The 11,689-nt window shown below is 37.1% G+C and overlaps 1 protein-coding gene across 2 annotated transcripts; it reads right to left on the reverse strand.

Annotated features, from left to right (window-relative positions):
* Positions 1 to 54: 54 nt before the first annotated feature.
* Positions 55 to 7,319, reverse strand: arr3a (arrestin 3a, retinal (X-arrestin)). Of its 2 annotated transcripts, none has more exons than XM_081615766.1 (17): positions 7,257 to 7,319; positions 5,615 to 5,649; positions 4,715 to 4,745; positions 4,573 to 4,633; positions 4,449 to 4,493; positions 4,168 to 4,358; positions 3,571 to 3,630; positions 3,378 to 3,454; positions 3,142 to 3,277; positions 2,928 to 3,012; positions 2,767 to 2,839; positions 2,410 to 2,547; positions 2,109 to 2,192; positions 1,983 to 2,006; positions 1,849 to 1,898; positions 1,729 to 1,748; positions 55 to 455 (listed from the first exon to the last, which is right to left on the reverse strand). In XM_081615766.1, exons 2-16 carry the CDS (start codon positions 5,620 to 5,622, stop codon positions 1,744 to 1,746), a joined length of 1,068 nt encoding a protein of 355 aa, XP_081471892.1. In that variant the 5' UTR covers positions 5,623 to 5,649; positions 7,257 to 7,319; the 3' UTR covers positions 55 to 455; positions 1,729 to 1,743. The 2 variants fall into 2 exon arrangements, with proteins under 2 accessions (XP_081471892.1, XP_081471893.1); XM_081615767.1 differs by having other exon boundaries at positions 5,615 to 5,646; positions 7,257 to 7,309.
* Positions 7,320 to 11,689: the final 4,370 nt, after the last annotated feature.

Here is an 11,689-nt window from a genome sequence, read left to right on the forward strand (position 1 = left end):
AAATAAATAAGACAAATAATTGTACTTTGAAATCACCACTGCAACACAAAAGCATTTCTTTCCAAGTCATTTATTTTTCTGTATGGGTAAGTACAGTATATCACAGAGTTCAAAAGCACAGTGGTTTTATGGGCTTCAAACTGACATTTTATGGGAGAAAGAAAATTCCACTTATGTGAGGGTTTAAGTAAAGGTCTTGTGCATTATTTTTGTTTTAAACACCAACATTCTCTACAACTACATGGCAATGCTCTCTCTACGTGAACAGGAACAACAAAAGATCTAACAGGGGATTGATGTTACATCTTATTTCCTTCTGTCCTGCATTGAAATGTTTTTCTCTTCACTTCCTGACACCAGCCAAAATCTTCTTCTTCTGTGTGTCATGTTACTTGCTTTGGTTGTCTTGTTGTCTTTCTGTGGGTGTCTTCTCAATCTGCAGTGTAACATCTTCTCTGTTTAGGATCAAGCACAAAATTTAAAAATCTTTAGTGAAGTGTTAGAGATTGAGTCATCCAACAGGGCTTTTTAGAAATGTTTATACAATCTTGAAATATTCATTTAGGGTTCATTTAAGGTTGAATCAAGGGGGCAGATATATGTATTTGTATTCTGCCCCAAGAGGTAATAATTTGTAGAGGAAACTTTCAATTAAAGCTGCAGGTTTTTTGGATTGTATTTTTACAGCTTTGCACATCTGGAATTTTGTAGGACATTTTAAAATATCTATGTCTATGGACATCATTTTTTAAAAAGGTTGCAACAGATTCTTAAACTCTTAACTTTGACTGGGCCATTCTAACACATGAGGATGTTTTAATTTTAACCACTCCATAGTATCATTGGCTGTAGTTTCAACAAGGTTAATCTCTGCTGGGGTCTCAAGTCTATAGAAACCTCCAACAGCTTTTCATCCAGGATTACACTGTTTTTTCAGTCTCCTTGAACTCCAGATTTGCTACAATATCAACTCATTCTTTCACCTGAGCTCTGCAACTCCTCCAGAGTTTCCATGGGCTTCTTTGCTGTTTTTCTGGTTAATGTTTTCTCTGTATGGCCTGTCAAGCTTTGGTCATGGCAATATGGCCACACGTCGCTCTTTTGACCCTCCAAAGAGGCTCTTCATAAGTTTGGCTAGCATGATACAGAACTGACCAGTGTTTTGAAATTTGACAGAAGTAAAAACAGAAATGTTTGCATTTTTCTGTTAATATTAATGCAACAGATGCATATTAATTCAACATCAAAATGAAACAGAAATATGTTTTGTCATTTTTGTCACTTTGTAACAAAACAATATGTTTTATTGTATGCAAGAAAATACTTTCTTGATTTGTAGAAGTTTAACATTTTCTGTTTTAAAACCTGTACACATAAACACACATATTACTGTTTAACCATAAACCTTCTTTTGTTGTAGCAGGCAAACCTTTTTTGGCTCGCTGTCCCCTGGTTTAGCTTTTTACAGACTAAATTATACCCAGTTGGATTCATCTTACAAGTTAGGCAAGTTCTAAACGAAATCTCTTGCACTGGATTTTATTTTGGTCATCAGAGTAACAGGGGAAGAGTACAAATACACACATCCAATGAGACACTACATTGTACTGGTGTAATAAAACAACTTGACATTTTGCTCCCACAAAAATTTCAGAACCTAAACTTAAAATTTAGGCTCTAAATTTCGGTGTTAGATTTATGACACCGAAATCAAAAAGCGGTACTTACAGCGATGCTGATCCTTTACTCTGCCCAGATTGGAGGAATTAAAAAAATAAACATCAATTCATTAATATCAGCATGGATAGTTAAGACATCCTGAAATGTGTGTAAATAATGAAAAAATACCTTCAGGTTTGGGGTGCATGAGGTTCAGTGGAAGCTCCACTGTGACGTCGCTGTGCAAGAAAAGAAACCAAACAATTAGCAAGAGCTGCTTGCTAATCAGCTGTGATATAACTACTGTGATGGACGCTGCTTACCTGGCAGTAAGACCGCCCAGCAGGCTTAGGGATAAGGACAACATTATAAGATTTTTTTCCCTCTTCATTTAATCCACTTTAATCTTTAGGTTTCTTTGAGACAAAAAAGGTGTGACACAGACTCACCCTCCTCCAGCCACCATGAGGTTAATTTTAATCTTGTAGGAAACCAGGATACCCAACACCTCTTTTTCCACACCCTGCCGCAGCCTGTGTGAACGAGGGATTTACAAGGATTTCAGGGATTAACAGGTTTATTTTAGTTAAGAGTACTACCATACGACATCATGGATTTCAAAAGAAGCAACAGCAAAACTATAAAGTCTAAAAAGAGCTCACATCCAAAGGTGTAAACAGTTAAAACACAAGTTAATCCTGCTTTTTTTTCTTTTTTTAGCTTTGTCTGATGTGTTGTTTTTGCACTGACATAGTGGTGGAGGCCAGGTTTGTGTCCTCATCCTTCAGCCGTCCATCCAACGCCAGACCTCTTTTCTCCTTGTTGTCGACCAGAAGTGGTTTGATGTTCAGAGTTTTATCCAAGGTGCTGGTGGCATCCACTGTCTCTCTGAACAAAAAAACATAAGCAAATGTCATTATAATATCAAAAAATTATATTAATGTATCTGTTTTATGTGGCCTTGCCTAACAGTTCAGGCAAACAGTTTGGTGGATCTGGCTTGCCTTATATTTTTGAGGTAAATTTGCTTATTTGTTCCCCGATCTGTAAAGTTGACTTGCCATCACTTTGACTGAATTTTATTTTCTACTAGGCTTTAAGACGTACCCAAACTCTTGGCAAAGAACAGTCTTGGTGTATTTGTCAGCTGAGTAGAGAACAATATCGGTGGTTTGGTCCACTGTGAGAAGAGAGTGAAGTAGATACATTTTCAGGGCGGGCCTAGATGTTAATTAAATGATAAATAAATCAATAACACAGGAACCCACCAGTGATTTTGATTTTCTTCACTGTTTTGTTGCTCTCGTTGTTGACTTTGACTTTAATTGGAATATCTTCTCCGTGAAAGTAGAGCTGTAAAAAACACAGAAATTAGTTGGGGGTGTTTGTTTGGTTTTTATCTCTCTGTTTGACAAATACAGTATCTCAGTGTTGTAAATGAAAGGTCAAAGGTTAGATAAGTAAAATAAATTTGCCCCCTACATCTTTATCCAATGATGCTTCTAAGTGAACGGGTTTGTCAGACATCATGAAGCTCTTGCAGATGTCAGCCTTGGGGCCGGCTCCCACTTGAGACGGGGCGTACTGGATTTTACGGATGACAAGGCGAGCGGTGTCCCTGTTCAGAGCACACAGGGAGACAAAAACATCAGATATAAACACCGAAAACATGAGTCAGACTGAAAACAAAAGCAGGACTGATAACAAAATGCACCCACTTCTTTTCAATCTTTTCATCTGGGTTGTTCTTCTCCATGGCGAGGTAGGTTTTCACCTCAAAGTCAACACCGCAAGCCTGCAAAGAGACACAAAATGCTCAAAATTTTGTGTCTCTTTGACACAAAATATACGTCATGGGGTTTGACCCACACGTCAAACCCCATGACGTGTGGGTTTGAAAAAGAGGCGCACCTTTCCCTTGTCGTCAGGTCCGGGCTGCAGAGAGACTGAGCATGGCAGGTTGTTGGGAATCTGGAAAAACAAAATGAAGCAGCTTCTAATCAAATAAGTCATTTTTTGTTACACTGTTTACAAAGATTTGTTTTCAAAATGTCTGAATAGGAATTATGCATCAGTATTGTTTCACTGCATATCCACGTTTTTCCAAATCAGTTAAATACAATTTGGACATATAGAGTAGGAAAGTAATAGCACTATTTTTCTTTCTATGAAATCCATTAGATTTTTTTTTTTGTTTTTTATTTACGTAACTTTACCATGATTCATTTCTTACATTTGTCAAAAAAATGTAGTATTGGCTGCATGGTAGCACAGCTGTTAGCATTCAGATGAATGGCAGCGTAAAAACTATTTAAATGAATAAACACTGAGCCTTAACATTTTGCCAAGTTTAATAAACATTTTTCACTTCTAGTCTCTCTTCTAACTTATTTTCCATTTGACATCAATGAAAACAGACTTTTCCCAACAGTTCCAGCAGAGTGGCTCAGCACCATGGACAGAGGCATGAAACGCTGACCCAGCTGAGGTCTGAAAATCCTCCCCTACCTCAAAGGAGAAGGGGTAGGCGTTGTCCCCCGCCTTCTTCAGCAGGGTCTCATGCATGGCGCTCAGTTGCGGTTTGCTGGACTCAGGGTAGATCTGCGTCTGCTCGAACCAGATGTCCTTCCTGAAGCACAGGCCCATCACGTCCAAGTCTTCACTACCATAACGGAAGGCACAGGCCAGTTGCACGAAAGCTGCAAACATGACAAGATTTGAACATTTATCGCTCAGTTACTTTTCTCTCCAAGGAGATGAGTCCAGAGGGAATCTATTTTTTGTCTTACCTTTTCTGTCACCAAAATCTGCTGTGTCCACCTTGACGACACCATCTGGATTTGGGAAGACTTCTGATTAAAATCTTGACATCATAACCTCAGAAATATGGAGAAATGAATATAAAACACGCACCAACTCTGTCCACTGCAGTCACGTGGTCCACATAGTCTCTCTTCCCCAAGTATAGGGTAAGCTGTCAGACAGAGGCAGTTGGAGGAGTTAGAAAAGTCAGAATATCACGATCAAAATGTTGAAGCAAGAGAGGAACACTAACCCCTCCATTTCCACTGGTCTTCTTGAAAACCCTGAGAAGAAATGAGAAAAAAAATAATAAATTTAAAAACCCTATCTCTTCAGTACTTATGTCACCTGTTATTTATTTACAGTCTTGCTGGATTTACTAATTAAAGTCAGAATGAATGGTCGATGTAATTAAGATTCAGTGGATAGCACTGGTTTCCCTGGCATGTAGCTGTAGACCCAGTAAGTCTTTATTCTGCTTTATCCAGTCAAGTTTTACTTAATAGCTAAGTGTGGAGCCGCTTTGCCTCATCCTACCCGGATTGAGAGGTTGGGTCAGGCGAGGGAGTCATAAAAGCTGCAACCAAAGTTCTCAAATAGGCGATAACACCTTTGCTCCCGCCTGAAGCTTCTTACAAGTGTTAGTGTCTGAGAGTAGGTTTCAAACAACGCATCACCTCACGAGTCCTTACAAACCACAAATAACACCTTATGGCGCTTCTAGAAATAGTTTGATTTAAAAAAAAAACACAAAATGTTATGTTTTTTTATTCAAAGGAGTTGATTCTGTTAAAGCATCATGCAAATGGATTATTAAAACGTCAAATAAAAACTTAATATATAAATTTCAAAACAGTTGCTGCAGTGACATTTGTGAAAAAATGATTAGATCCAAAGATTAATCTTAAACTTTCTACTGAAAGCACCCAATCACAATGCTTTACAAAATTATTTATGCACTTTTATCTTTATTCATGGTTCATCATGTCACAACCAAATTTGATTGATTAGATTAACAGAATGTAGTGGTTTTCAACATTTTATTCAAATATACGCTAAAAGGTGTGGCCCATATTTGTGAAAGAAAGAGAAAAGACTAGAAGAAAGAGAATGAAAAAAGAACAAAAGAAAAAGCTAAATAAATAATACTTACTTTGACATTTCTGGAAGATGTTTCAAAGTTTCCTGCTGAATCAAAGACAAAAAAGGTCAATTTAAGTTATGGAAAGGTCACTCTGTTGGTCATAAACTGCGTTTAAAACACTGATTGTGCGCCTTCTGTCAGGTTTTTGGCAGGTGTGGTGATATTTCTTTTCCAGGGCCGTAGGAGGTTAATCTTTTGCGATAAGATTACGCCACTGGTGTTAAAGGCCAACGCCAAAGCTGTTATTGTTTCAGCCAGCTGGCTCCGACCTCGTAAACATACGCATCAGGAAAAAAAACCAAGCAAAAAGGCAGTATACATTCAGCACAGTCTGTTCTCTCACAGTTAAAGATAATTGATTAAGTGATTAAACATCTAAATGTGTATCTTGAGTTGGTATTTTTGGACACATGAGCCCTAAAAGAAAAATTACAACTAGTCACAATGGATTATGAGAGAAAATGCTTCAAATTGTGTCAGTTGTGTCTTTTAACAGAAGTTTCATCTTTAAAAAAATGGCATGCACGAATATGTTGCATCTAGTTTTCTGCACTTTTGATTATATAAATACGTTTACAACCTGGGAAAGACCAAAGAGATATACTCTCAAGCCCTATAATTTATAGAGGATTTACTTTCTTTTTTGATACATGTGCAATAAATGCTCAAATTCTTGAAGAAGTTTGCAGTTTGGCCTTTTAACAAAAAATATAAATTCTCTCAAATATTTTGCACTAATAATTTTGTTATTAATTTTGTGATGAGAGTGATAAGAGTGAAGATGTCAGGCTGAACCAAAGAGGTGCAGAACATAAGTAACACAGACACACACAAGCATACAAACAAAAATGACTGAATCATTGTTAGACTAAAGAAAAGTCTTTGCTCAAAGATTTTTTAGAAGTTAAAACTTTTACACTAATGTTTGGCTGTGCTACTTTTTGATTTTTGCAAGGAACAATATGACATTGTCATTTGGTTTGTTCATCTTTTGGCTGCTGAGGATGTTGAAGTCACAAAGTTGAGCCATAACTTTACTCTGAAGAGAAAAATCTCAACACAGAAAAAGACTAAAATCTACTTTAATCTGAATTCGAGTTAAACTGACCTCACATGGCCAGATTATCACTCTGCTGTGACTAGTAGGTGATCACATATTTGACCTTTATTTCAACTAACACTTAGGACTTCATGATATCAGAAAATGACAATGTGTCAATAATATTGCATATTGTAAATGTTAAGATGATTATATGAAACGTAGTAAAAAAACACAACTAAAGGCTTAAATCTGTTGTTAAATTATTGATGTCAGTCTGCTTCGGATTTAATGGAGTAAAAGACTTAATTAAATTTTACATTTATTTATGTATGACATTTGTATAATGAAGATGATTTATGTTGGTTTTCACATGCAATAACAATAGATTTTCATTTTTTTAAATTAAATACACCAGCTAGGTCTTTACCATTTTATAAACTTGTCAGGGTGATAAAGTCTGTATTCCTAAAACCTGCAATTGTCTACAGTCATCTGTCTTTAAAGTATCCACATTTTTCAGTCCTAGCATCAACTAAAACACTCATAGATCTCTGCACATATGTAAATATAGCATAAATCATGAGTATTAACGCTACAAGAAGGTCTTACCTCAGGTTCTTAGTGTCAGTGTGTGTCAAGGTGAGTTGAGAGTGTGGCCAGCGACATTTGGTTTCCCCTTATATACCATCTTGCTGTCTCAGTTTCAGAGTTAACAGCTACATTGCTGTCGTTGCCTCCTCCATAATCCAATTAAGGAATCAGCCCACAGCTTATTTTGGGCTACAAAGAGTTTAAAAATGTCACTCAGATAACCCAACATCCACCACACAGCAGGGTCATAGTAGGCTGCTATTCCAGCCTGCTATTCACTGCAGAAGCAACAAATCAAACTATAAAACACACATTTACTTAGATAGGACAATAAATCCCAATCATTTCACTTTTAGTGTTTTAATGTTGTACAGATTAAAACTTCTTTAAATAGTTTGCAGAAAAGTATGTCTACTTAGAGTTTAATAATAGCCTTTAAAGCTGTTATTTTTAGTCTGACCTGTGTTGGAAGTCATGTTGCATTAACCAAAAATAAGATAGAAGGACTTAATGGAAATGTTTACAGAACTGCCAATAAAGACAGACGAAGGCTAGAAATGTAAAGTCCAACAAGATCCTGTTGGTAAGTGGAAACATAGTCAAAGCTATCTCAAGTGCAACTGCTGGGTTTGGGATCAAAGTCTGAAAAAAGCAATTAAATGAAGTCTAATGAAAGGTATAATGAGTCTGAAAATGTGGGGTCTTGTGCGGGGCAGTGTGGAGTTTCCCTGTAGTTAAGTCAATCTGACTGAGGCAGATTAGCAGCTCCCAGTCACGTTACAATACAGATGATAGAGCCTTGACAGAAACATCAGCGTAAGCTGCCGTATTCAGCACTGTCTTAGTGAAGGGTCAAAGGTGAGACAGGATCAGCGGTGTTTCCCTTCAAGCCTCAAAATACCACAGTTAAAGAAATGATGACAGGCTACTGATGGAGTGTTAAACTGTTGGAAATTATTCTTAGCAGCAATATTAATTTTAATGCAATATGTTTTATTTCTTAAAAAAAACAATTCATTTCAAATAATTTTTTTCCTCATAAATAAGGGAAAGCTAATTAAGTTAGAATTTAGCTACTATAAACCTCTGGGTTCAACATGTTTGCCCCACAAACCAAATGCTGCAGTGTTACATCAAAGGCCTAACTGGAGGCGAGGCAAACATGGGACACAGCCCAAGTTGAGCCGATGATTTATATGTCATCTGTAGCTGAAGCTGTTTCATTTATCCTAAGGAGAAAATAAAACCTAAAGTATAAAAGCTGTCTGCAGTTTAATCTCAAACATTTCACAAAGGACTTGAAGATAAAACTAACCATTTGCAGCGCTTTGCAAATATATTTTACATATGTCACATTACAAATAGTGTTTTCTTAAAATGTTACAATCTAATTAGATTAGATTGTTCTAATCTAAAATTTTCTTAAAATTTTAGATTAGAACAAAATCTAAATTGTGTGTCGTGTGTTTGTATTCTGCCACAATTAATCAAGGATCTGTGCATTCACCTTTCTACAAAGGTCTGTTGGACTTTGTCTCTACTATTTTTAATACAGAATGACATTTTGACCACTTTTCTTTAAAAAAAAAAAACTCAATCAAATTAGCTGGACAGTGTCTGCAAATGTTTCCAAATCCTATTAAGAATCATTAGATTTTGATTTGAATCTAAGGGTTTAAACTTCACTTCCCATTAACTCTGGCCATATTTATAAAATTGTTTACATTCAAGGAAAAAATACAAGAAAGAAAAGTATGTCCTTCTCAAAAATGACTGAAAAAGTATTAATAATCAGACACGTATCAATGCTGAACAGCGTTTTGAATGATTCCGCAGGCATTGTAATGATTTATCTTTGAGGACGTTGGAATCAATCAATCAATCAATCAATCAATCAATCAATCAATCAATCAATCAATCAATCAATCAATCAATCAATCAATCAATCAATCAATCAATCAATCAATCAATCAAATTTTATTTGTATAGCACATTTCAGCAGCAAGGCATTTCAAAGTGCTTTACATGATTAAAATAAAAACAGCACGTGACAGTGAAAAAACAGAAAGACAAAGAGAATAAAAAAAAGATTAAAGATAAAAACATTAAAACCTCTTGTAGGACTTCAGTTAAACGTCTCACACCTCAGAGTTTTACTTAAGATGTCATTTAACAAGGATTCTAACACACCCATAGATATAGATTTGTTTAACTGGGACGTTTTCCGGGGGACATAGACAGTGTGAAAGAGAAATAAAAAGAAGTTAATAACTGGATGAAAAGTAAAGATTAAAACATTAAAAACATCAAAGACACCAAAACCCGCAATTTAGCCATAAGCAACTCTAAACAGGTGGGTTTTAAGTTGAGATTTAAAGGCACTCAGTGTTTCAGCTGTTTTACAGTTTTCTGGAAGTTTGTTCCAAATTTGTGGTGCATAGAAGCTGAATGCTGCTTCTCCTCGTCTGGTTCTGGTTCTGGGAATGCAGAGCAGAACCAGAACCAGAGGATCTGAGGGGTCTAGACGGTTGGTACAGCAATAATAGATCTTTAATGTATTGTGGTGCTAAACCGTTCAGTGATTTATAAACTAACATCAGTATTTTAAAGTCTATTCTCTGAGCTACAGGGAGCCAGTGTAGGGACTTTAAAACTGGTCTTATGTCTCTATCTTCCTGGTTTTAGTGAGAACGCGAGCAGCAGCTTCTGGATCAGCTGCAGCTGTTTGATTGATTTGTTAGTCAGACCTGTGAAGACGCTGTTGCAGTGATCAATGCGGCTAAAGATAAACGCATGGATGAGTTTCTCTAGATCGTGCTGAGACATCAGTCCTCTAATCCTGGAGATGTTCTTCAGGTGATAGAAGGCCGACTTTGTGACTGTCTTAATGTGGCTCTGAAGGTTCAGGTCAGAGTCCATCACTACTCCCAGGTTTCGGGCTGATCGCTGGTTTTTAGTTGTAATAACTGAAGCTGTGCATTGATTCTAGTTCGCTCCTCTTTAGGTCCAAAGATAATAACTTCAGTTTTGTTTCTGTTCAGCTGGAGAAAGTTTTGGCACATCCACACATTGATCTGTTCTAAGCATCTATTCAGTGATTGGATGGGGTCAAAGGTCACCTGGTGACATCGTGATGTAGAGCTGTGTATCATCCGCGTAGTTATGGTAGCTAATCTTATTTCCTGTTATAACCTGAGCCAGTGGGAGCATATAAATATTGAAAAGAAGTGGTCCTAGGATTGAACCTTGGGGTACCCCACATGTGACCTTTGACCTCCCTGATGAGAAGTTTCCGATTAAAACAAAGAAATCTCTGTTCTTTATGTAAGATTCAAACAAGTTGAGCACTAGACCGGAGAGTCCGACCCAACTCTCCAGTCGATTCAGTAAAATGTCATGGTCAACAGTGTCGAAAGCTGCACTGAGGTCCAACAGAACCAGCACTGTGGTTCTCCCACAGTCTGTATTTATATGGATGTCATTGAACACTTTTACTAGGCCAGTCTCCGTGCTGTGGTGAGCACGAAAACCAGACTGGAAGGAGTCAAAGCAGTTGGTTATTGTTAGGAAGTTATTTAATTGTTTAAAAACAGCTTTTTCAATAATTTTGCTGATGAATGGGAGGTTGGAGATCGGCCTGTAATTCTGCAGTAGGGATTTGTCTAGATTGTTCTTTTTTATAAGTGGTTTGATAACTGCTGCATCAAAGCCTGGGGGAAAACACCTGAAGAGAGCGATGAGTTTACTATTTGGATGAGATCATTAGCAACAACAGGCAGGACTTTCTTAAAGAAATGTGTGGGTAGGACATCCAGACAGCAGGAACCGGAGCTTAATTGACTTATAATTTCTTCTAGGGTTTTATAATGAAGTAGTTGAAATTGGGTCATTTTTCCTGCATTTGTTTTGTTTGGGCACATCATTGGTACTGTCTTTGGAGTGGATGTGCAGATTAATCCTCTTATCTTTTGAATTTTCTCTGAAAAGAAACTTGAAAACTTGTTGCAGGAGGCATTAGATTGAAGTTCAGGTGGCAACGTCATCGGAGGATTTGTGAGCCTGTCAACAGTAGCAAATAAAGCTCGAGCATTGTTAGTGTTTTTGTTTATGACATCTGCAAAGAAAGCCTCTCTTGCATGTTTTAGTGTTGTGTGATAGTTACGTAGTCTTTCCTTGTAGATGTCATAATAAACGTGAAGTTGAGTTTTACGCCATTTCTGTTCGGCCCTACGGCAGAGTTGTCTTGCAGATTGAACTGTTTGTGCATATCTCCATGGAGATTTCTTCCTACCAGTCACAACCTTCACTTTAATGGGGGCAATGTAATCAATGATATCTGAAGGTTTGCACTGAAAATCATCCACCAACTTATCTATGTCATTATAGCATCAGGACAAGGAAGAAGAGCAGATTTGATTAAATGTTTCTGCTGTGTTTTCTGTGAAAGTACG

The sequence above is a fragment of the Poecilia reticulata genome, chromosome 14 (genome assembly GCF_904066995.2).
Source record: "Poecilia reticulata chromosome 14, P_reticulata-male-v2, whole genome shotgun sequence".
In the NCBI taxonomy this organism is placed as follows: domain Eukaryota; kingdom Metazoa; phylum Chordata; class Actinopteri; order Cyprinodontiformes; family Poeciliidae; genus Poecilia; species Poecilia reticulata.